Source organism: Aspergillus stella-maris (genome assembly GCF_047715825.1).
Source record: "Aspergillus stella-maris strain CBS 113639 unplaced genomic scaffold BDV14scaffold_96, whole genome shotgun sequence".
NCBI lineage: Eukaryota > Fungi > Ascomycota > Eurotiomycetes > Eurotiales > Aspergillaceae > Aspergillus > Aspergillus stella-maris.
This window is the reverse complement of record NW_027396890.1, coordinates 18,321-40,373: the sequence shown is the minus strand read 5'-3', so window position 1 is coordinate 40,373 and position 22,053 is coordinate 18,321. Positions and strand designations below refer to the sequence as shown.

At 51.0% G+C, this 22,053-nt stretch overlaps 11 protein-coding genes across 11 annotated transcripts; 4 read left to right on the top strand and 7 right to left on the bottom strand.

Moving 5' to 3' along the window:
* Window positions 1-523: 523 nt before the first annotated feature.
* BDV14DRAFT_205432 (DUF4267 domain-containing protein) lies at window positions 524-1,116 on the bottom strand (the record flags this gene model as incomplete). The annotated part of the gene is made up of 2 exons (XM_073774732.1): window positions 524-1,011; window positions 1,065-1,116. The coding sequence occupies 2 exons, from the start codon at window positions 1,114-1,116 to the stop codon at window positions 524-526; spliced, it is 540 nt and encodes a 179-aa protein (XP_073622648.1).
* A 197-nt stretch (window positions 1,117-1,313) lies between these two features.
* BDV14DRAFT_205431 (purple acid phosphatase family protein) lies at window positions 1,314-3,248 on the bottom strand (the record flags this gene model as incomplete). The annotated part of the gene is made up of 3 exons (XM_073774731.1): window positions 1,314-1,665; window positions 1,713-2,852; window positions 2,902-3,248. The coding sequence occupies 3 exons, from the start codon at window positions 3,246-3,248 to the stop codon at window positions 1,314-1,316; spliced, it is 1,839 nt and encodes a 612-aa protein (XP_073622647.1).
* A 196-nt stretch (window positions 3,249-3,444) lies between these two features.
* Window positions 3,445-5,351, bottom strand: BDV14DRAFT_184168 (ankyrin repeat-containing domain protein). The gene has a single exon (XM_073770469.1). It carries the CDS (start codon window positions 5,144-5,146, stop codon window positions 3,464-3,466), a length of 1,683 nt encoding a protein of 560 aa, XP_073622646.1. The 5' UTR covers window positions 5,147-5,351; the 3' UTR covers window positions 3,445-3,463.
* Window positions 5,352-6,113: 762 nt separating this feature from the next.
* BDV14DRAFT_205429 (Zn(II)2Cys6 transcription factor) lies at window positions 6,114-8,111 on the top strand (the record flags this gene model as incomplete). The annotated part of the gene is made up of 4 exons (XM_073774730.1): window positions 6,114-6,176; window positions 6,220-6,284; window positions 6,334-7,132; window positions 7,179-8,111. 4 exons carry the CDS (start codon window positions 6,114-6,116, stop codon window positions 8,109-8,111), a joined length of 1,860 nt encoding a protein of 619 aa, XP_073622645.1.
* Window positions 8,112-8,184: 73 nt separating this feature from the next.
* BDV14DRAFT_193559 (nucleoside deaminase) lies at window positions 8,185-8,890 on the bottom strand (the record flags this gene model as incomplete). Its single annotated transcript, XM_073771800.1, has 3 exons — window positions 8,185-8,469; window positions 8,519-8,652; window positions 8,704-8,890. The coding sequence occupies 3 exons, from the start codon at window positions 8,888-8,890 to the stop codon at window positions 8,185-8,187; spliced, it is 606 nt and encodes a 201-aa protein (XP_073622644.1).
* Window positions 8,891-9,448: 558 nt separating this feature from the next.
* On the top strand, window positions 9,449-10,963 carry BDV14DRAFT_193558 (Zn(II)2Cys6 transcription factor; the record flags this gene model as incomplete). Its single annotated transcript, XM_073771799.1, has 3 exons — window positions 9,449-9,962; window positions 10,003-10,052; window positions 10,100-10,963. 3 exons carry the CDS (start codon window positions 9,449-9,451, stop codon window positions 10,961-10,963), a joined length of 1,428 nt encoding a protein of 475 aa, XP_073622643.1.
* Window positions 10,964-11,003: 40 nt separating this feature from the next.
* BDV14DRAFT_159681 (uncharacterized protein) lies at window positions 11,004-12,586 on the bottom strand. The gene has a single exon (XM_073766731.1). The coding sequence runs from the start codon at window positions 12,154-12,156 to the stop codon at window positions 11,044-11,046; it is 1,113 nt and encodes a 370-aa protein (XP_073622642.1). The 5' UTR covers window positions 12,157-12,586; the 3' UTR covers window positions 11,004-11,043.
* A 2,334-nt stretch (window positions 12,587-14,920) lies between these two features.
* BDV14DRAFT_212190 (cytochrome P450) lies at window positions 14,921-16,516 on the top strand (the record flags this gene model as incomplete). The annotated part of the gene is made up of 1 exon (XM_073776261.1): window positions 14,921-16,516. One exon carries the CDS (start codon window positions 14,921-14,923, stop codon window positions 16,514-16,516), a length of 1,596 nt encoding a protein of 531 aa, XP_073622641.1.
* Window positions 16,517-17,839: 1,323 nt separating this feature from the next.
* On the bottom strand, window positions 17,840-19,406 carry BDV14DRAFT_193555 (NmrA/HSCARG family protein; the record flags this gene model as incomplete). The annotated part of the gene is made up of 4 exons (XM_073771798.1): window positions 17,840-17,947; window positions 17,997-18,338; window positions 18,404-18,956; window positions 19,396-19,406. 4 exons carry the CDS (start codon window positions 19,404-19,406, stop codon window positions 17,840-17,842), a joined length of 1,014 nt encoding a protein of 337 aa, XP_073622640.1.
* Window positions 19,407-19,486: 80 nt separating this feature from the next.
* Window positions 19,487-20,563, top strand: BDV14DRAFT_205423 (NAD(P)-binding protein; the record flags this gene model as incomplete). The annotated part of the gene is made up of 2 exons (XM_073774729.1): window positions 19,487-19,868; window positions 19,920-20,563. The coding sequence occupies 2 exons, from the start codon at window positions 19,487-19,489 to the stop codon at window positions 20,561-20,563; spliced, it is 1,026 nt and encodes a 341-aa protein (XP_073622639.1).
* A 97-nt stretch (window positions 20,564-20,660) lies between these two features.
* On the bottom strand, window positions 20,661-21,746 carry BDV14DRAFT_193553 (LLM class flavin-dependent oxidoreductase; the record flags this gene model as incomplete). Its single annotated transcript, XM_073771797.1, has 1 exon — window positions 20,661-21,746. One exon carries the CDS (start codon window positions 21,744-21,746, stop codon window positions 20,661-20,663), a length of 1,086 nt encoding a protein of 361 aa, XP_073622638.1.
* Window positions 21,747-22,053: the final 307 nt, after the last annotated feature.

Sequence of the window (22,053 nt, the reverse complement as noted above, 5' to 3'; positions counted from 1 at the left end):
AACAGGCTAGAGCATTCGTGCAGACGGAAAAGGGGCTGGGTATGGTGATGATGGCGGGTTGGGCCGTCTGCAAAAAGGAATATAGGCCACAAACTCACTGCGTTACATCTTCAACACTTGTAAGTTAGGAAAGCCACGGAACGTGAGATGCCACCCAGACATGAGGTCCTGGGGAGCGGGGAATCCGGGGAATGATAAAGACTCCGGAGGTGGAACTGTCTCCCCAGACCCCCAGACTTCAAACTCCCCAACTTCCCCTGCACTTACTCGCACACCCATCTTCTGTACCAAAGAAAAGACTATGTGCCGGATGCCGAGAAGGCTTGAGGTGCTTGAATACGCCTCGCGCCTTGGAGAGTCTCTTAGCATACAATTGGCTGGTAAAGACGCCACCTACTTCATTAATCTGTCCATTATTGCTTGAGATTCAGCCCCCACGCTTTGCTTTGTGCATGCTGACGCGGACTTCTGTGCTCCGTCTTCTGATCTGATTCTTTGTCTCGCTTATTGATTATGTCCTTGATCAGGTTTGGTCAACCGTAACGGTATACTTGCGCCCGTTGACCTCGCCCTTGCCCAGGATACACTGCTCAGCCTTTCCCATATCTCCAGGACTATGATGGCGCAACCCCGCCATACTGACAAAATAAGTAAAACAAGCCAAATGCCAAAGCACCATCTGATAATTCCCCCTCCCAAAAATCCAAACAACCACCGCGTCACCAAGACTTATCCCCGCCCCGGCAATAAGCATAATCGTCACGGCTTGCTCGTTGTGCAGGGCGCCAAAGGCATAAAGTGTCAGTGCGTAGGCTAGATCGCGTATTCCCTGAACGTAGATGAGGTTGGAGATTTTGCCGTCGTCGCGCGATTGGGGGTTCTCTGAGCCTTCACGGGGAATTCCATATTCCCAGTACATGCGGCCTGGTTGTAGGAAGGATCGAATACCTCGGCCACAGCAGGCGCCGCCGATTAGGATGCCTAGTCTTGGGCTGTTGGGGTCAAAGAAGTCTATACATATGAGATGTCAGTAGTGTTATACTGACAGTAGAGGTGGTGCTTACCCAAAGGGACCCACGAAGGGACCAGCGATGCCAATGTCGATGTGAGTGTCATGTCGCTTACTTAGTAAAATACCACCCCACGAACGAACGGGTCGATCGCTTTTAAATCTAGAGATTCTGAGGTGTAAGATTCTCACTTAAGCTCAGCAGGCAGTGTTCACAGCCGGGCGCTCGATTGTTCCTATCAAGTCCAGCTAAGTGCTGCGCCCGGCTGAGTATACAAGTGGACTACTATACATAGAATTTCCCTCACCACTCAACATCGCATCGCCCCGACCGGGCAGAATCCTTAACAAGCGTCAGATAATCACCTGTCTTGCCATTATCGCCCCTTACGAATTCCCACTTGACTGTTTTCTCGTCGACAACCGTCAATTTGCTGAATCCGTAGTGTGTCCGGTCTAGGTGGGCTGTGATGGGTGTCAGCCCCTCGCCCTCATCGAACTCGCTATGGCTTTCGATGTTACCGGCCATGCCGTTGACGATGTGTGTCATTGAGCGGCCGGTGTTGGAGAGGTAGGTATGGTTGTTGACGATGGCGCTGTGGTCGATTGTGCCGTTGCCTGTCATGGGGTACATTCTTTCGTACCAGTGGATGTGTCTGCATTATTAGTCTAGTCATTTAATTAGAAAGAGGGAGACACATACCCAGATAAATAGGCATCAACCCCATGCTCCAGGAGAAGATCCTCAAATGCAGCCCGGAGATTCGTCTGGTAGGAAGAGTACGCAGAACTATACATCGGCCGATGGCTCATGACAAACACCCAGGGCGTCTTGGATCGATCGATCGACTCCAGATCTTTCTTCAGAAATTGATACTGTGCGTAGGCCTTGGTATCGTTGAACCTGCCTCCCTCAACTGGTCCGAATGGACCACTGTCGGTGGTCTCAGTCTCCTCGGGTGTAGGGAATTTCTCATCGCCAGTGACGTCCTCCTGTAAGGGAGTGAAGGGGCTATTGGCAAAGTCTGTCTCGCCATCAAGGGAGATAAAGTGTGCAAGACCGTAACTGAACGAATAGAAAAAGTTCCCAACACCTCCAGTCTCAGGCCCCGGCATACGGAACCGATGTTGGAACGCCGTGAAGTTCCGCTGCGAGGGAGGACAACTGTAGTACGTGAGATTCGCTTCAGGCCAACTCCCATTGGAAATATCCTCATTCAAGTAGGCAGTAATCGGATTACCCGGCCCATCAAACTCAGCACAGGCAGCCTCATGGTTCCCCGGCATAACCATGTGCGGGATATTCATGGTGAAATTGCCCATCCATTGCTGCCAGAGATCCCAGTTTGATTCGTAGAGAACGCTCATGTCGCCTCCTTGGGGACCGCCTTGGTTTGCGCTTTCGCCTTCGGGGAGGGGTTGTTTGTATTCTTCTGGGATTGGGCCGCCGCCTGGGAGTTCAGTGTTTGTGCCGTTGTAGCAAACTGGCCAGTCGTCTGCGCATGGTAGAATTCCAGAGAACCAGTCGTCGGCGTAGGAGAGGTCGCCGCCGTGCCAGGCAAAGGCTGTGCCGTTGTTCGCGGCTTTGAGGAGTTCACGGTGGGTTCCTTGCGCATTTGTATAACCCATGTCGTTGAGGACAGCAATGGAGAAGGAACCAGGGGCACCGGCCTTTCTGGCGGTCTTGAAACTGAGAATCTGCGACTCGGTGGTGCCGTTTGCTGCGGGGATCTGGTAATAGTATGTTGTTTCAGGCTCCAAACTGTCGATGTTCACTTCGTGGAAGAACTGGCTGCATTGTGTGATGGCCTTGATCTGAGAGCAGGACGGTGTGCGATCGTATCTAGAATTGTCAGCTGAGTTATTGTACAGAAGCAATAGAACGAGCATACGTATGCGACCAGCCAATCGCCATCTGGCTCAGATGCTTCGGATTCTTTCCCCAGCGGACAGAAGGCGATTCTCCCAGGCCAAACGGAGTCTGGTAGTGTATGTGCATGCCATCGGGGAGATACGACAGAGAAATCACATTAACATTGTTGGTCGGATTGGCGGACTTTGGCTTCACAGCAGGAGGCTCAACCAGGCGGGGATAACCCTTTCCATTGCCATTGATGGTGGGGTTGACCCAGTCTCCAATTGGCACATCGGGGCCTGTATAGGGGTAGTGCGTGTCTACTGCAGGTCGGGCGTGGGCTACTGTCAGGGCAGCCAGTAGGGCTGACACAGAGATCTTCATCTTGACGAGGAGTCCGCTTGGCCATTGCAGTTGGTCACACGACTTGTTACTTATAACGGCCAAGGTTCTTATCACGCTGCGATCGACAAGATAGTGAGGTTGTATCGGGCCTTTTAGTGGGAAAAGACTGCTAATCCAGACTCTGCGATTGGGCTTTCCAGTGGAGGCTCAGTGGATCTCTACTCCAAATGCTTAGCCTCGATCAAGTCTTTATATTAGTTTACTGTTATCTTCTTTGTTCCTGATTCTCCCGTCGGCGATTCCCGAATGCTGGCTAATTCCCCTTCATACACCCGAACCATTCCTTTGAACCACTCCAGCCACGCCTCGTTAATTCTATCTTGATCCTCGTGGTACCTCCGGCTAGGGTGCTCGCGTGGGATTCTGGAGAATTCATGCCACAGACAGGGATCATCTTCCGCTATGCCCTCCTCCACACGATCGTAACACTTCTCGCACAAGTCTACCTCCGGACAAACCAGGCACATGTACTGGGCTTGCATCGTACGACACTGTACACAGTCTCCCTTGTGGTGCTCGTTAGTTTGGAGGCCATCTACGGCTTCTCGTCCGTAAAGCTTGGATGCTGCGATTTGGTCATCGAGGTACATCAGGGCGCGAATGAGAACGCGAGGAGTGGATTGCAAACGGGCTACCTCTGGTTTGTTGACGAAGGAGGTGCCTATCGTCACCACTGTCTCGACCAGTCGTATCTGGCGCGTGACTAGCTCGGTCGGTGTATATTTTCCATATTGAGATTCCATGATTGTAAGGGCTTCGGGGTCTGTCGACGCCCAGTCAAAGGCAGTGCGGCCGTAGCCATCAACATAGTAAGGGTTGGCAGTGTTGTCTGATATCAACAGCTTCAGTATATCCAGGTGCCGTCCCGCTGCCGCCTCGTGAAGCGCTGGGAGACGTAGCTGGGTGTCCTTCTGGTTAATTCCGCCATCCAGTAGCAGCTGCACAACCCCCAAATGACCTCTTTTTGTGGCCAGTTGTAGTGCTATTTGTCCAGCTCTGGTAGATCCTACGTACTCGCTGTCATCAACTCGCTCCAGGATCAGGCGGCATATCTCAATGCTCCCATGCTGCACGGCGACGTGCAACGGGACATATCCGCGGATGTCTGGAGTATTGCAGACTGCATCCGCATCGAGCAAAAGTTGGACGCTTGTTGGATCAAGCCTCCATGCCGCTTCGTGGATAGGTGTTTTGTGTTCCTTGTCCATGGCAGAGGGATCAGCGCCAGCTTCGAGCAAAACGCGGATTGCATCAGCCTGTCCTAGTCTAGCTGCGTGATGAAGGGCAGTTTGATCATCGAGATCGCGTAGATTGACTGGCGCGCCTGCTGCGCAAAGCATCTGAAGAGTGGACACGAGACCCCAGCGGGCAATCCAGTGCAAGGCTGGCGTGCACCGCCTGACTGGTTGTGTGTTAATCTCAGCTCCTCGACAGAGCAATAACTCCACCATGTCATGCGGGTCGTCGTTTCGCACAGCCAGATCAATAACATTCTGTCCGTCCCATTCTTTCGCGTGGATGTTGGCCCCAGAATCTAGGAGATACTCTGTTGTCTCAATATGACCGTCGTGAACTGCATCCAACAGCGGCGTCCTCTTACACCGACCTCTGTGCTCGAGATCGAAGCCTGCAGCGAGAAGCGCGCTCACCGACTTTGTATAACCATTTATAGCGGCGACATGCAGCGGGCTCATAGGATGCCGTTCGTATTCCTGAGCAAGCCCGCAATTGGCAAACAGTCTGATGGCATCAGCATGGTCTCCGTCGACCAAAATGTCTATCAACATCCCTGGATCCCCACGGGGATCAGCACCATAATCACAGAGCACCTTGATAACGCTGCAATCGCCTTTACGGGCGGCACGTGTCTGCAACATCTGGGTAATTTCTCCCTTTCCGTCGCCGTCGCAAAAGACGTCTGCGTGATCTAATAGCAGGCGGAGAATAGGTCCTGATTCGGATTCGACGGCCGCTGTAAAAGTTCCGCTCCACTGATGCCGAAGCTCATTCCTCGGCAATGCCTGAAGGGATTTTTCAAGAACGAGGCGGAAGATGGCTGTGTTGAGGTATTCGGTCGCCGTGATCAAGGGTGGCTGGTCCGGAGAGCCGTCCGTCGTGAGATCTGCACCAGCGTCAAGCAGGATGCGCACACATTCTTCGTTCTGATATATGATTGCTTCGTTGAGCGCGGTAGTGTCGTTTTCATTGTCAGCCGGCCACTCTGGCCCGTCCAAGAGTCTGGTCATGACCGGAATGTTTCCATTTTGCGCAGCCCAGATCAGCACAGTTCCAGCGTCAGGGACCTCGCGATCAGTGCGTGCGTATGTCCAAAGCTGCGAGAAAAATAGATTGTGGAATTGGCGATTGCACTGGTGTAGCGAGCTTAAGGAAGGAACGTCCAGATACTCTGTAACGGCCAAGAGAAGCTCTTGGGGGAGCGCCTGTAGCGATGGCGTGGCCATTAAGGAGGTTGTCAGGTTGTAGTGGTGCGAGATGAGGTGGGACGTTTCCAGTGGCCGATGTTCACCTCCTATATCCCAGTAGACGATCGCGCTAACAATGGCAGTGCATGGTCAATTGACCATGCTGCCTAGTCGTAGGCACCAGTACGTAGTGCTGATACTGATTCTTTTCGCTGTTCGCCCAGCAAGTAATGAAGATATTCAACGCAGGTACAAAGAAGACAATGAATTCGGTCTCGCGGATTGCCATGTATAAAGACAAGTCATGGCGTTGCCAAGTGCGGCGCATCTTCTTTGTTGTAGTGGGTGATATATATATATATATCTTCACCCATCCTTGCCCGAGAACAACCACAAACCCAAGTAACAACAGAGAGCCACCATGTTGCGCGTTTCCAAATCGAAGACTATCGAAAAGAGTTGCTTCAGCTGTCATAAGAAGAAGGTTAGTGATTTGATAACTTTGTACTATAGTCGCTGACCATCAGACCAAATGCGACCTTGCGAAAAAGACCCCCTGCTCCAACTGCGCCAAGTCAGAGTCGAAATGCATGTAAGTCTGGCCTAATCTGGTCGCATAGAAGATTTACTAAGATCAATAGTCCCTACAACAGAAAGCAAAAAGAGTACAGCGACTCCTCGATGGACACCAAGGTGAAGGAGAAGTCGAAAGATGGCAGCAAGGACAAGTCTAAGGATAAGCCCAAGGACAAAGACAAACACAAAGAAAAGAGCAAAGATCAAGGCGACAAAAAGGCAAAGAAGAAGGACCCTCCGCCAGGGTTGACGCTGTCAAAAGACTTTGATGCCATTCGCAAGATGGATCCTATAAAAGACCTTCTAGGAAAAGAGCATTTCCTGGGTCGAAATATTTCCCTTGACGAGGCCATGCTGACACCGAGTCTGTCGAGGGAGTACATGTCCCTCTCGCCTGGGGATTTCCAAATGCTCAGGGAGCAAGGTGCCTTTGCACTTCCTTCGAATATTGACCAGCACGAGCTCATCTCGACATTCCTGGAGTATGGTCATGTATGGGCCCCAGTGATTGATCCTGCCTGGTTAGCCGGAAGCAGTCCTTCGTTTTTGCTATTGCACTGCATTTTTGTCGCCGCAAGTCGAATGTCTACTTATGTAGAAGAGTGGGGACCGATCGAGGACTTTTATCGACGAGCGAAGCTGCTGTTCATGATGGGTTTCGAGCGTGACCCCCTGATCAACATTGCGTGTGCGATACTGCTGCACTTCTACAACCCCATCGGGCCGGATATACTTGCCACAGACACCAGCGCCTTCTGGCTGCATACCGCAGAGTCGATCGCGTTCAAGTCCGGACTGCACAAGGAACCGCCGGCCAAACATAACCATAGAGGCCTTAGGCGTCGACTGTGGTGGACAATAGTGGTAAGTTCTGCAATTTTCCACGATTGGACAAAACTGACAAATACAGCTTCGTGACTGCGTCACGGCAGCGGAGACTGGACGACCTCGAACAATAAATCTCAACGACAGCGATGTACTGCCCCCAACGATGGACGACTTTCCAGAGCAAGATATTCATGCGCGAATCTTCCCGGTGTACCTGTCTATCAGCCTGCGACTCGGCGAGACGGTCGAGCGCAGCCTGCGGAAGGAACTGACACCAGATTACCAGCGATCCTCCGAAGACTGGCTCTTTCGCTGGGTCAAACAAGATGTTCCCGGCATCGCTGGCCAATTCCCCGGTTACTGTTTCGAGGCTAGGCAGGTGCTGATTGCGTATCTCGCCAACCTCATCATCCTCGACCGATCAGATACCCTTGATCGAGAGGTGTCTCCTCGCTCGCTTCTGGCCGCGTCATTTATGGCGGGGATCTTTCGGGAATTCTTTCAGACCAACGACATTTGCCGGCTGGGGTCTTCATTTGGCTTCTATGCCTTGACGGCTGGTCTTATTCTGAGGCCTGCCACTCGTGTTGAAGCACTGCGTGGGACAGTGACTGAACCCTTGACCATAATCAGAGCGACCATCCATGTCCTGTCCAAGCAATGGGTCTCGGCATCCGAGTGTCAGCGCACATTGGAGAAGTTGGGAGAGGATGTCTCGCGCAAGCGACTGAAACTACAAGATGCCTCGAGAATGAACGAAGAGATACTTCCCTTCTTTGCCGGGTTGGACACCATTTGGTGTAACTTGTGGGGACCGGTGGTGGACAATGAGTTTGATCAGACTGTGTCGTCCCTGAAACTGACAACGGCGAATCGGAGCCTTTTGGAGCCCTACCAGAACGCTCAAACCAAGCAGTGGGATGAGCCACCCCTACCAGTTAGCTATCCTAGCCTATCCTTCAGGGCGGGTGGCGAGGCTGGAAATTCATGGCTTGTTGGTCATAGTACCGCTTAGTCCGATTAGTCTATTTTCCAATGTATTTGATAGTGTTTCATCTGATATCGTTACACACAGTGAGATTACATAATCATTTCAATACTTTCATCCCCTCACAGGTAGACCCATCGTGAGACCTGGAACATCCAGCAGGACAAGAGACGGAGCTATCAAATTGCCACCGAAACAGCGGATCTGTCACCTTTGGATTTACTTCGGCGATCGTAAGAGGGAGAGGAGTTCCCAGGTCACATGAGCGGTTGAATACTTCAAGAGAGGATATTTGAATCTGTTCCCACCCGAACGTGGTCAGTGTCTGGATAGACGTGCCGTAGACGTATTCTTTGAAGCCCGCCCAGCGGATAGCAGCGGCGCACTACTACTATATCAGTACTTCTTGGTCTAGGTATCCAGTCTCAACATACCATCGGACAGCTTTCAGCGTTTGTATACAGCGTAAAGTCCTCGAAGGCGGCTTTAGTCTCGGAGGGCGTCAAATTGAATCGTCCATTCGGGTCTTGAAGGATAGTAGTACAATTGTTGATTGCAGCAATCTCGCCTAGTCAGACCATAAGCTGAATAGGCCAATGCAGCTCAACTTGGATATTACCATGTAAGATAGGATTTCCACTGGCAGACCCAGGGTTGATTCCTGTACATATCAGATCCCCACGGCTACTGAAGTCCGTGTGGTTCACGATGGCGGTGGCAAAGGGAATGAATGGACATGGAGAGGAAGCATCCATCAAAGCAGTAGTAGTGTACTGCATCCAATAGTCTCTGACTGAAGCAGGCATTTCATGCCTAATGAGCTGATCGAGACCTGATAAACGGTTCTGGCGACTTTGGTGGCAACATGCAGGACTATGTTCAAGGGCGGTAGCAATTGATGAGTGGAGTAACACAGCAATAAGCCCAACAATAAGGGACGTAAGGTACATTCTTCTGATGGTATTGAGGTTGTCATGATCGAAGGTGTTGGAGTCAGTGCACGCTGGACACTACAGGTGTCGGTGCATACTGCCGCCTGGTACCGCCTGCTTCTTGAGGTTCAACTACGCTTAGTCATTACTTAGTAAGCTATATATCTCAGCGGTACCAGCCACCCAATAATAGAGAGTATCCATCGCTTCCCATAAGCGATGTGTGGGAAGCGATGGATGTCCTTCCATTGGGTGGCTGGTATGGCCGCCTAGCTAAGATAACTCTACCTGACTAATGTATGACTAAGCGAGGTCGACCCTAGGGGCAGGCGGTAACGGGTGGCAGTATGCTCCGACACGATGACTTGGTCCCGTGATAGTATGTCAGCAGAATCAGGCCAAGACAGGCACCAACGACTCTGCGACGACAACATGGTCGACAACACACCGATGAGATCCCGAACAGGCTGCCAGACATGTCGCCGCCGGAAGAAAAAATGCGACGAGGCTCACCCAATATGCGGAGGCTGCTCAAGGAACAACATCCCTTGCCAGTGGCCAAATGAGTCCCAAGCGAGACTCTCTCGACGGCCTCGACGCCGCGTCTGTCACAGTGGACCTGGCATTCCCCAAGGCCTCAGTGGTATGGCGACGGTGTTTGCTGTTCCGACCCGACCAGTGATGCATCGTATACTTCACCACTTTACCGAGCGTTTCCCGGTCTGGATGTCCATTAGTCCCGGGCCAAGGCGGACCAGCTTCCTGCACAATGTCGTGTCTACTGCCGTGGGGAATGCCTTGACCATGGATTGTCTTTTGGCATTATCTGCGGCAGACCTTAGCAAGTATATAGTAGACGAACCGGAGCTTCAGATGGTCGCGTCTTCATTGTATGGAAATGCTTTGGCAGGAGTCAGAGCAGCCATAGGAGTGCCAAGTTCATCGGGTATGCTGTTTGTTTTTCGCCATGGCCGGTCTTCTGACAGGGAAAGCAGATGTTATCGTCTTAGCTGTGATCCTGCTCTGTGTGCATGAGGTGTGTTTATCTCTTCCCACTTCAAGGCTTTACATTAATGAGCTTAGACCCAGAACTTCTCAGACACCAGTCGCCTGCTGCCTCACCTCAATGCTGCTGCATTCCTCCTTCAGCGCCGGATCTATCTGACGCCGGAGAATGTGCAGCTGCGAGTCCTTCTTCTCGAAGCATTCAGTTATTTCTTCACCCTCGCAGCCTTTTCTCACGGGCCCAGCCTGGCTTTGACCCCGGCTGCCCAGGTATTCGATTCAATCGCTGCCAGGAACTACAGCAGTCCCAGACACACAATGCTACTTGGGCCGTCGCAGCGCCTAATTGCTACGATCTTTCGAGTTGCAAGATTGGCCATGGAAGCCTCCTACAAATTGGAAGGCGGTACCGCATCCCAGGAACTAGTGAGCATCGAGGGTCAGCTGCAAAGCCGCCAAGTAGAGGGGGGTGGAAGCGATGATCACGACTCTGTCGACGAGACAATTTTCGAAATATATCGTCTGGCGTGCCTTGTCTACGTCCGACAGCTGCTCGATCGGCAGTTATCCCACAAGACATTCGAGTTACATCAGATAGTCAGCAGTGTGATAGAACATGTTCTCAGTCTCCCGGACGATTCTCCTTCGAATGGTCTCATTGCCTGGCCTTTGTTTGTGGTAGGGAGCTACGCAGTGGCTCCCACACATCGACGCACCATCATCGCTCGACTCCGATTCATCAACAAATCCTGGAAAACAGACATCTTCGATCATACCATCAATTTTCTCCTGTACGCCTGGGAGACGAATGATAGCACACCCAGAACGCCACCTCCCAATGCAGACGGTATTCCACTTTCATCAGCGAAAAGCGCCGAGCCCGCGACTTTGGTCACAAAGCCCACATTCTCGATCACCCAGCTTTCGTTCATCCTCGCATAATGACGCGTTAGATAATTAGGTTCGGTAGCTGATCCTGATATGAGAAATCGGACCATAGGGTATTTTACCAGATGCAGGCCTCAAGAAAGGATGAAATCTATACCCTCGACGTCCATCAACCTCATCCCGTCCCAGCTTCGCGCCTGTCCACCGTTGTATATCTCCCAACTACTACGAACTATCCGATGACAACCTTCAGTATCTGTCAGAAGAAAGGATGATTCCAACCCCTCAAATAGAACCTCGATAGCGTCTCGGTCCTCTTGCTTAACGGACGCCATGCCAACAATGAAAATTGGAAAGAGTAGGAATGGCCGTGATCCGAAAATGTCAAGGGATAACATGTCCTCGACACCCTGACAAACGACCTGCTGTACCTTGTCGTCCTCAATTCCATTGGGATATAGGATCGAATACAGCCAAATGAAGCACGCGGATATATACGCGTGCCGAATGACCTGATACTCGAGTGGTAACTCATCCATTATAAGAGGGGCAGGCCTCTCGAGGTCCTGCGAAATTTCAATCGCTTGAGTTATGGCGGACACAGGTGGTACCGTCGCGCCTGCGGTTTCTGCACGCAACATAGCAATGCGAGCAATTATGCCCAGTGGCAGGAAATGATCTTGATCCACCATCATTTTCTTCATAAGTTCCGCGTTTTGAGGGCGTAATGGGACAGTTACGCTTGAAAGTGTGTCGTGATGCATGAAAACCTCGAGGAACGTTCGATCGATCAAGACACACTCGTCGAGCATATCCCTCAAAATACCCCTGGCTGAGTCCAGTCGGGCAAGGCACTTCGTAATGCTGGCCCCGTCTGTAACATGAACTAGATAGCGCAAATAATGGTACACCAGCGAGGCTTTCCGCTGCTCCAGGTCCTCATTATATGGTCTTTCTTCAGGTTGGATATCCTTCAGGAGTTTCTCCTTCTCGTGAACAAGCTTTTGTTGCCTAGCTTGTGAGCCTGGCTGGTTGATTCCCGAAAAACAGCTGATCAGATGGGAAGCTCCCAATGCAAGCACAGCCTCCAAGTCCATCCTACAGTGGCGGCTCGCCTCGAGTATGAAAAATATAATGCCCCTGGCCTCCCCATTTCCAGCCGATGCGACCAGGGGCAAGATCCGGGGGATAACAGTCGCAAAGTGGCATAGAAACCCAAACTTCTCAGGTGAATCCAAGTCGAACATCCATTTGCTGATATCTCGCGCTGTGTCAAAGTTTGATAACCCGGTAAACGGCTCTTCCTTTGTGAGACCTCTTGTGGCGTCAGTTAGACTGCTTGATCTAGAAATATAGATCCTGACTTACACTCATATGGGCTGAAATGACAGCTCCCCGTTTGTGCCTGGCAAAAGCACCTGCATTGGCAATCTGGGTCTCCCATGTTCCTCTTGCTGATGTAGGATAATTCAAGCAGAACATACATGGCAGCCTAATAACGATCTTTCTTTATACCCTTGCACAGGACCATTTTGCCTTTCACCCTGGGCTTTGTATCCACGCTGTGCGACCCATCGACGACCACCGCCAAGAGCATCCCAGACTGTAAATCTAGATAAATCCCAACCGCGCCAACCGCCAATGTAACCTCTTTCCAGCCACTGTGCAAGAGCAATCTAGACCAAACGTCTTGAAGCATTTTGTAATGGAAATCAACGTGGAGATCGGCCCTAACCTCTTTCGTTGAGATAATAGCCGCGGTTCTCCACTGGTTCTATATGTTGTCTGTGCGTATTCTCTCTGTGACTGGGGTCGGGATTTATTCGGGATTTATATTTGGAGAAGACTACCGCCACCTCCAACTTGACTCGTGTTGTTTTTTTTTCTCTTCCTCGATAGCCGCGATAATGTTGAGTGGTATTGATGAGGAGGACAATCTCCAGCGTATGCAGCGTGGCGAGCTCTATTATGCCTTTACGCCGCGTCTTACGGCTGCTCGGAAGCGGTGCGCAAAGGTTGTTGGGGAGTTGAATGGATCTGGAGAGTTGAGTCGGAGAGAGATTGCAGGGTACTGGAAAGAGTCAGTGTTTGGTCACATATTGTTGAATGGTAGATGGCTGACTTCCATACTGCAGAATCACACTGGACCCTCGCGACCTACCTCCCCAAACCACAACAGACGAAGAAGAAGATGCCGTCCTCCATGAATATCCCTGGATAGAGCGCCCGATAGCAATTGACTATGGAAATAACGTCAAGGTCGGAAGTAACGTCTTTATCAACTTCAACTGCACCATTCTGGATACCTGCCAGGTCTCGATCGGTTCCAGAACCCTTATCGGCCCTAATGTATCATTCTTCAGCGGAACGCACCCTATCGAACCCGATGTTCGCAATGGAACAAATGGACCCGAGATGGGACGGCCCATAACTGTCGGTGAGGACTGCTGGATCGCGGGAAATGTGACGATTTTGCCTGGCGTGACAATTGGGGATGGATGTACTATTGGTGCCGGCAGTGTGGTTACAAAGGTGAGTGATTTCAATACGACACCGGAATATGTACTGACATGAAGCGACAGGATATTCCACCATATCATGTGGCAGCAGGCAATCCAGCGCGTATTCTCCGCAAGATTGAACGGACATTGGCTGGAAACGACCAGCCGAAGGACACACCTGCACTTGGATGAACGGGCATGCATACTGGCGCTTTCTGATAGACGGCTTATGGATGATTGGCTTTGTTGTTTGCTGGGGCTTAGACGCACTGCCGTGCATGTGATGGCGCTGTATGGGGCCGCTTTCTATCTGGTTTCAGATTTCCTTCACCAATTAGAACCTGAATTATGTCATTTTAGGCAGTAAGGTGCTTATCCAAGTCTGGTTATTTGCGAATAGTTACAACGCCATCCCGGCAACAGCGGGCATCCGCGCATACCCGCACTGGCAGACAGGCCTCACGAGAAGAGAATGCAAGATCATTGCGCGCCCCAAGCGCGAACGAAATACTCCGGATTCCGAATTATGTTTTCTTTCGTGTGGCTTGTTCCTTCCATCCGGTTTTCTTTGTACACGGCTTGCCATGTCCGTGGCAGTCTGGGGTTAACGGTCGACGTTTGCAAAGTCTCTTTGTTCTCTATAGTAATAGGCATGGTGATATTTCAAGCCGTTTCTGTAATCTTGTGCTGAGGGGGGCTGCCTGTATGATCTAGGAGTGATTTATTGGGCAGTGTCGCTGGAGATAAGGTACAGAGGCAGATACATAAGCGCCCCGTCGCAACAAACACACTACAAGCGCCAACTGACAGCGTCATTGTGAGTCACCTTCAGAACGCTCCTTCTCGTTATTTTAGAAACGGGTGGCGTAGGCGGACATCCACGATCGGCGGAGGTTGTAGGAAAAGAATGCTCATACTCTGTACCAGAGTAGAGAGTGTCCGATGACCCCAGGAAGGCTGGGACAGACACTGCCAAATCATCCTCCTGGGCACACTGTATCTAATTATAAAGTGCATCGCAAGGCTATGTCATTGCGACAAGTGCATAGTTATGCAGGCTCCAACGAACGGCAGAATACATCATATGTAGAGGACAGTTGCCGCCAGCACAGGCCGCTGTTCCGACGATCCAAGACACGAAGGATCAAATGTTTTGGTTTTAAACACGTACAGCCATTCAGCGCCAAGCTGCACGCCCATAAGATTTTAAATCTCCGTTGGGCGAAGCACAGCCAATCGATCTACACCGGCCCTTGTCCTTTCTGGGCCTCATGTCGCGCCGGGGGTGGGCGTCTACTCTGGACTCTGTCGCAAGCCAAGAAGTGAGCCTCACCGTGGCAATCAGGCTGTGAGGTTGATCTCTTATCCTCCATGGGCCGTAGGACAGTTTCACATGGCAACATGGGGTGGGTGGGTGCCCTTGCAGGCGGGTAGGGCTTTTTAAATGTTTAAGATTCCTCTTCTTGGATCCTCCATACTAAGATTCATTTCTCAGTATACACCCTTCAAGATGTTGGAAAGTCTTATACACAAACTCAAGATACACCTAGGGCCGGAGCTTACGATATTGGCCGCCCTCGGGCTTCTCCTCTGCTTTTCGTACTTTGCATACCACCTCACATATAAAGGCACACACCAAATACCGCTACCACCAGGACCGAGACCTCTTCCTCTTATCGGTAACCTACATCAACATAGCGGCAGCGAACAATGGGTTCAATACAACGAATGGCACGAAAAACACGGCCCAGTAATGACTGTTAAACTGGGCATGCGCACCGTCGTCTTGCTCAACACTCATGAAGCAGTCAATGATCTTTTGGTCAGACAAGGGAGAGTATACTGCTCTCCACCAAAGCTCCATTTCATCGGTGACTGCATGATCCAAGGCAGGGTTCCAATTCTTATGCCTCACTCGAAGGAACGTCGCGAGGTTCATCGGTTATTCAAGAATTTATTGAGACATCAGGCCTGCGAGGCATACGCTCCGTTACAAGAACGCGAGAGCCTCCGGTTCATGCGCAGTTTACTCAAGCCAGACGGTAAAGACCAGCACATCTGGGCTTATTCCGTTGGTAATACCACAACACTCATGTACGGAGAACAGCAATCGGACGAACAACAACATGCAGAAGTCCGTGAGATAAGGTCAATCTTCGCTGATGTTCTCGGTGGAATCTCGAAAGAAAATCTACTTCCGGAGCTCTACCCGTTCCTCAACCGTATTCCCGACCCTTTCAATCCCTGGAAGAAGGCAGGCGCATCGATCAATAACATCTTCACCAAGTTCTGGGCGAGACGGATGGAGCGAGGTCTTAACCACGAGAACTGGAACTGGTCCAGGTTGTTGAACGACAACAAACCAAACTACATGACCAAGGACGAACTCCTTTACTGGATTGTGGAACTTGAGTTTGCCTCCATTGCTTCCACCACTGTACTGATTGGATCGTTTATGGCTGCTGTGGTCACAAATCCCGAGGTAGCAAACGAGGTCAGGGCTGAGATTGATGCAGTTATTGGAAGCGATAGACTGCCGACTATGAACGACCAGGACAAACTGCCGCTGCTACGGGCTTTTATCAACGAGTTGATGCGCTGGAGGGGAACACCGCCACTCTCCATGCCCTACCAAGGAGAGGAGGATGTTGAGTACAATGGGTACCGCATCCCGTCGAATGCACTAGTTGTCGCCAATCAATGGTCTCTAAATATGGACCCTGAGATATATCCCGAGCCGGAGAAGTTCATCCCTCAGAGGTGGATTGATAACCCGAAACTAAAGAAACCGTACTTGTTCGGTCATGGTCGAAGGGTATGTCCCGGGGAGGAGTTTGCTCGGAACTCATTGTTTATAACATTTGCACAAATCCTTTGGGCTTTCGAAATTGTGCCTGCTTCACCGAAATTCGGCCAGAGCAGGGTACCAGGACTCAGCATGGGTGCGAACGAAGGGACGGATGACTTGACGTTTGTTCCGAGAGACTCGAAACGGTCGTCTGTGCTTGAGCGCACATGTCAGTTTCTGGCTCAGGATAAGGAGCTCCTTGATGATGCTGCACTCACGGTCCCCTTGCAATTGTCGACGATGGCATCGGCAGAGTAGGTTTAACATGTTGTGGAGGCTTTGCGTTTTGATTCAGCTGTTTGCTCTTTCTTTCTTCAGTCTTATACCCACTATAGATCTCAATGTCAATCTGTCTCTTTCTATACTAGCCACGTTTTGACTAATCAAGTCGTTGCTGGTTTAGCTGTCAAACGGGATCAGGATCTGGATGGGTTAATGGCTCTGCTGCAGCGCACTTGCAAACCCGTAACTCAAAGTCCTAAATTGACTGGCAGTTGGAAAATATTGACAGCCTAAGCTTGCGAGGGGTAAGACAAAGGTAGGATAATGCCACGACTGAAGGAATAGACATCACATCCATCAATATGACGACTTTTCAGGTCTGATAGTGAGGTCATATTGTTTATCAATGCTCCAGGGGACATGTTTGTCCACCAATAGCTGGGGAGCATGCTTTCTGTTGTGCAGACCAAGGACTATACCAAGTCGTGCGGCATGGCCGATGGTGAGGTAGGCAGCTGGGTAGATGCCGTGACCCATCTCATAGACAGCAAGGAGAACGGCGGCTTGTACAAGGTCAAGGCACATCAAACATCCTTTCTCTGCTGTTGCTAGAAGTCTTTGGCTTTGTAGTACAGCTTGAATGCCGCTGCTGCTTCTAGCGATCCTGCAGGTGATGTTACGAGAAGCATGCAAGTCAGTCGGAGTTCCAGTCCTAGATCAGCACTTGGTTCACGTTCTTGTAACCGTCTCACCTGTCGTTTCTCACTCATAAATGGCAGCCATGTATGCACCGATGCAAAATATCCATTACATATGGCAAGCCGATTGTTATTTGACGTTAACATATCAAGGCCTTCCAAGGCGATTGACACCGGCGATGCCGCGGACTCTGCCAGGGGCTGATAGGAACTCGAGTCAAGAAGGAAGACAGCCGGAAATGCCAGTACACCGGAAATATTTTGGACTCGTGGGCCGGCTGACAACAAAGTTGTGGACTCGGTTACCCTAGTCGAGGACTGACTATTCGTTGTAGCATAGACGCATACCTTGTTGAGTCGGATGCACTGCATACGTCAGGCGATTGACAGATGTTCTTTAGAGAAAGATTCATACTAGCGAGCAGGCTGGAAGCTCTCGTGTGCATTTCCTCTTGAGCGTTCTGTCAACTCGTCAACAGACATGAGCGTCTACATTCAATCACCATTCAAATGACAAATGCTGGCGTACTTGCATGGCAGACAAGCGTAGGCAACCTTTAGCTGGTCCAAATTATCCATCTGGAAGCCTTGATGATTGGTATAATAGTAGGATGCTCTCTCTAATGCTAACCCCTCCTCATGAACTGCAGGCTTTGTCATCTTAATACATTCTGATATTACCCCTCCGCGTGCCGTCTGACAGAACTGCGGACCAATCTTGCTTCTTGATCCATTCCTCAACAGAAGAGAGCTGAAATTTGATCTCGAGCTAAGATGTCTGTGTTAGTGCTATCCGTTGACACCTTTGTATCACGTACCTGGTGCGGATGGATCAGTGTAGGGTCATCCCGCCCTTCATATCCAAACTCGTTGAAGTAGGCAAAGTTGTCACTCAACTCATTCTCCAAATCTTCAGGAATGCCCGAGATTGTCTGACCATCTGGTAGTTTAAGCCAATTTCCAGCAACCCCGAGAGTTCGACTCCAGATTTCAGCGAATTCATTAGGCGTGATCCACTCGCGGTAGGCGATCAGATTCTTCCCAGGTGGACTCAACACGAGGGCCCTGACAGCCGGGCCGGTATCCTCATCGGCGGTGATGAATGGGAGGTAGGTGTCTCCGTCGATGCCGCTAATGAAATGATAAATGCCATTCTCGCTCTGGTAATCCAGTTAGTCATGTATGGTCTAAGTGGTTATTTACTGCTTATCTTTCTCGGCTGCACCATGGGATTGTTGAGGAAGTTGGAAATGTACCAGCCAGCCTGGTAAACACTCGTCTTTCCCCAGAGCTCGGGATATTTCTCTTTTCCGTACTCGACTGCCAGGGCTTTCGAGGTAAAGTGCAGTACGTTGGGATACTTACCTTTGCTCCATTTGGTCGCGTTGGAGAGACTGGAGAAGATCAGTCTTTCCAGTGTTGGGACTTTTGCGACGGCATCAAACACATTTTTCCCCTGCTGTATTTCGTAGCTGTGCGTCGACTCGTTCATTGGTATGTCGGCAGGTTTCTTTTCCCGCAGGCTTGGATCAAAGTAGTTGTTCCAGAAGTCTGTGACACTGAAGATAACGCTCGCATCTTCAAAAGCTGCATCGAGAGAGGCTGGTTCGTCAAGATCCGCTTCCACCATTTCTACGCCTTTGTCTGCTAGGGCTTGGGCAGGGGTCGAAGAGGCGTTCCGAGTTATCCCTCGAGCACGCCAGGTTTTGTCGGAGAGGAAAGTGCCGATGACTGACCCTCCTTGGTTTCCAGTCGCGCCGAGAATGACGATGAGCTTCCTAGTTGTCATTCCGATGATATGATTTAAAATTTGTTGCTCTATCGTTAGGATTATAGCAGGAGGCTAGGTATAAGTAGGGCCTCCGGGTAGCCCACCGTAAGATATCCCACCGAATGTAAGCTCGCTTGATAAGTCTGACAAATGCTTTTCTCCTTATTACGAGAAGTATTAGCAATACCGAATACTTGGTTCTATATGCAGAATATCAGTGGAATCCCCACTCCAACCCTGTCATGCCCGCCCCTGCCCGCTGCGTCCGCTCTGTCCGCTCCATGCCCGCTCGAGTGCCCGCTCTGCTAAGCTGCGCGTACAGTTATCCTATATCTGCATCTCAATGTCCGACTCCCTGGTAATGATTACAGTGTCATCAGTTAGACTTGACATGGCGTTGTTTTGCAGGGCGCTTCTGGCATATTTAAGGGTCACCTTGCCCTCACTTCCCGTCCATTGTCACCAATATCGCAACTGCTCGTTCCAAATCAAACCTACCCCTTTAAAGAATATCCATTCACCTGCATGATTTTCAATATGAGTCTCTTGAATCCCTACGCAACAGAGCACTCCAGCCCTCAGGGCCCAGGCGACGCCCGTCCCGCAGCACTACACATTGTACAAGATACCGGTTGCATCGGGCAATTCCAAGGAAAGACTATTCTGGTCACCGGTTATTCATCGGGTATTGGCCTCGAGACTGCACTGGCCCTTCATGCGACGGGTGCGGATGTCTTTATCACCGCTCGTGACGAAGCAAAGGGGCTGTCTGCCCTGGAGTATGTCCGTGAGAACAGCACGGGGAAAGGGAAGATTGATTTCATTATGATGGATTTGGACTCATTGGACTCGGTCAGGAATGGGGCAAAGGAGTTCTTGCAAACGAGTGACAAGCTAAATATCCTTGTTAATAATGCAGGTGAGTTACCTTTGACCAGTGCTATAGATAACTGCCAGCTGAAAATCTCAGGCATCATGGCAACGCCTTACATCAAGACCATTGACGGATATGAGCGTCAGTTTGCAGTGAATCATCTTGCCCACTTTACCCTTGCCATTTTACTACTCCCTACTTTGATAAGTGGAAGCACCCAGGACTTCAAGTCTCGCATCATTCAAGTCTCCTCGTCATCCCACCGCTACGCGACGGTTGACCTCGACGATGTACACTACGAAAAGAGGACATATGATCCCTTCAAGGCGTACGGCCAATCAAAGACAGCTCTGATCTGGACGGCTAATCATCTCGATCGCATCTATGGTGAGACTGGAGTTCATGCGCTATCTGTGCACCCCGGCGGGATCTGGTCGGGTCTGTCGCAGTACCTTGACCAGAGTCAGGTTGAAAAGTGGAAAAAGGACAGGGAAATGGGAAAGGAGATGAAGTCGCCGGCTCAAGGAGCTGCGACGACCGTGTGGGCGGCAGTTGCTCCAGCAGTCCTAGAAGGCAAAGGGGGCATCTACTTGGCCGAATGTAAGGTGTCAACATCATCTACGATGGACCAATTTTCGGCTCTGGATGATGGGTATAGCCCACATGCCTTTGATGAAGAGAAGGAAAGGCGGCTGTGGGATTTGAGTATGGAATGGTGTGGTCTGTCGCAGTTAGGATAGGCCGAAACCATGCGAAGGGCAAATAGAGAGAGGCGATGGTATATTCATGTCACGTTGCTTGGGTTAAGAATCTAATTCTACATAACTTGCTTTGAGATCAATTCTTTCCTCTCTTCTCCAACTCCTCTCGCACCCGTGGGAGGACGTAGCGCCCATAGTCAATGGCGTCGTTGAGGTTGTCGTAACCTCGAATGGAGATCAATTCAGCACCCAGCTCAACATAATCAAGGATAGACTCGGAGACCGTCTCGTATGATCCGACAAGAGCAGTGGATGCTCCGCGCGCATTCGTCGCCGTAACGGTCGGGTACCACAAGGCGCGATCATGCACCTCACCTCGAGAGGCAATCTCGAGCAGACGTTGTGAACCGACGTTCTGAGGGGTTGGAGCATCAGCAGGAGCCTTACCAAGGCCAGCAGCACGGTGCGTTTGCAGAGCATTGAGAGTGCGGTGCGCCTTGGCCCATGCGAGCTCGTCGGTCTCGGCCACGATGGGACGGAACGTCACCCAGATGCGCGGTCGGTCAGTGCGTCCAGCCTTCTCTGCTTCTGCGTAGATACGGTCGATTTGGTCCTTGGTCTCTTTCAAGGGCTCCCCCCAGAGACCAAAGATATCAGCGAGGGAGCCACCGATGCGGTAGGCCTCGCCAGACGAACCGCCAACGGAAACTGGGATCTGGCCGTTGACTGGGCGAACAGCGTTGCTAAACTGCTTGAATTGATAGTAGGGACTGTCCCAATCGAATGGCTCGGGAGACTCCCATGCTCGACGGAGAATCTTGATGTAGTCTTCCAGTCGGGCGTAGCGCTCCTCCTTGTTGAGAAAGTCGCCCTCTTTGGCTTGTTCAGCATCACTCCCACCGGCGATAAAGTGGACGACAGCACGACCACGACTGAGTTGATCCAGGGTTGCAAGTGCCTTTGCTGCTACAGTTGGGTATTTTGTGTTCGGGCGAAGCGCAATAATGATCTTCAGGTTCTTGGTGTGAGCGGCGATGACAGCGCCGACGGTGAAGGGGTCAAAGTAAGAGCTGTCATATGGCACCAGCGTATAGTTGTAAGCATAGTCGTCGAGGTTTCGGGCATAGCGCTCGAGGAAGTCGGGGTCAATGAGAGCGCCGGGAATCGGCTTGAGCTCCGTGGACTGGGTGGGAAATGTTAGACTGATGAATTCGGTCGGCATCTTGGATAGTGTCAATAACCCCGGGAAAGGAAAATGTTTCTGTTGGAGCAAGCGAGGGGCAGAGTTCTTGTACCTTGCAAGCCCCGATGGCTTATCGCCGATGGTGTGATCGGCATGAGTCGGCGTGGATGGCATCACCGGATGGTGCGAGACATACAGAAATCACGTCTTCACCCCTCATAGATCGACTGCCAATGGCTCGCCTGCGTTCCCCGCGCTGCTTAATTTGCGCTCAACTTTTTCCCGAGCCTTGATCATCTTCCGTTTGGTGCCCACATAGCCTTCCATTCCGGCAAGCGTCGCATAT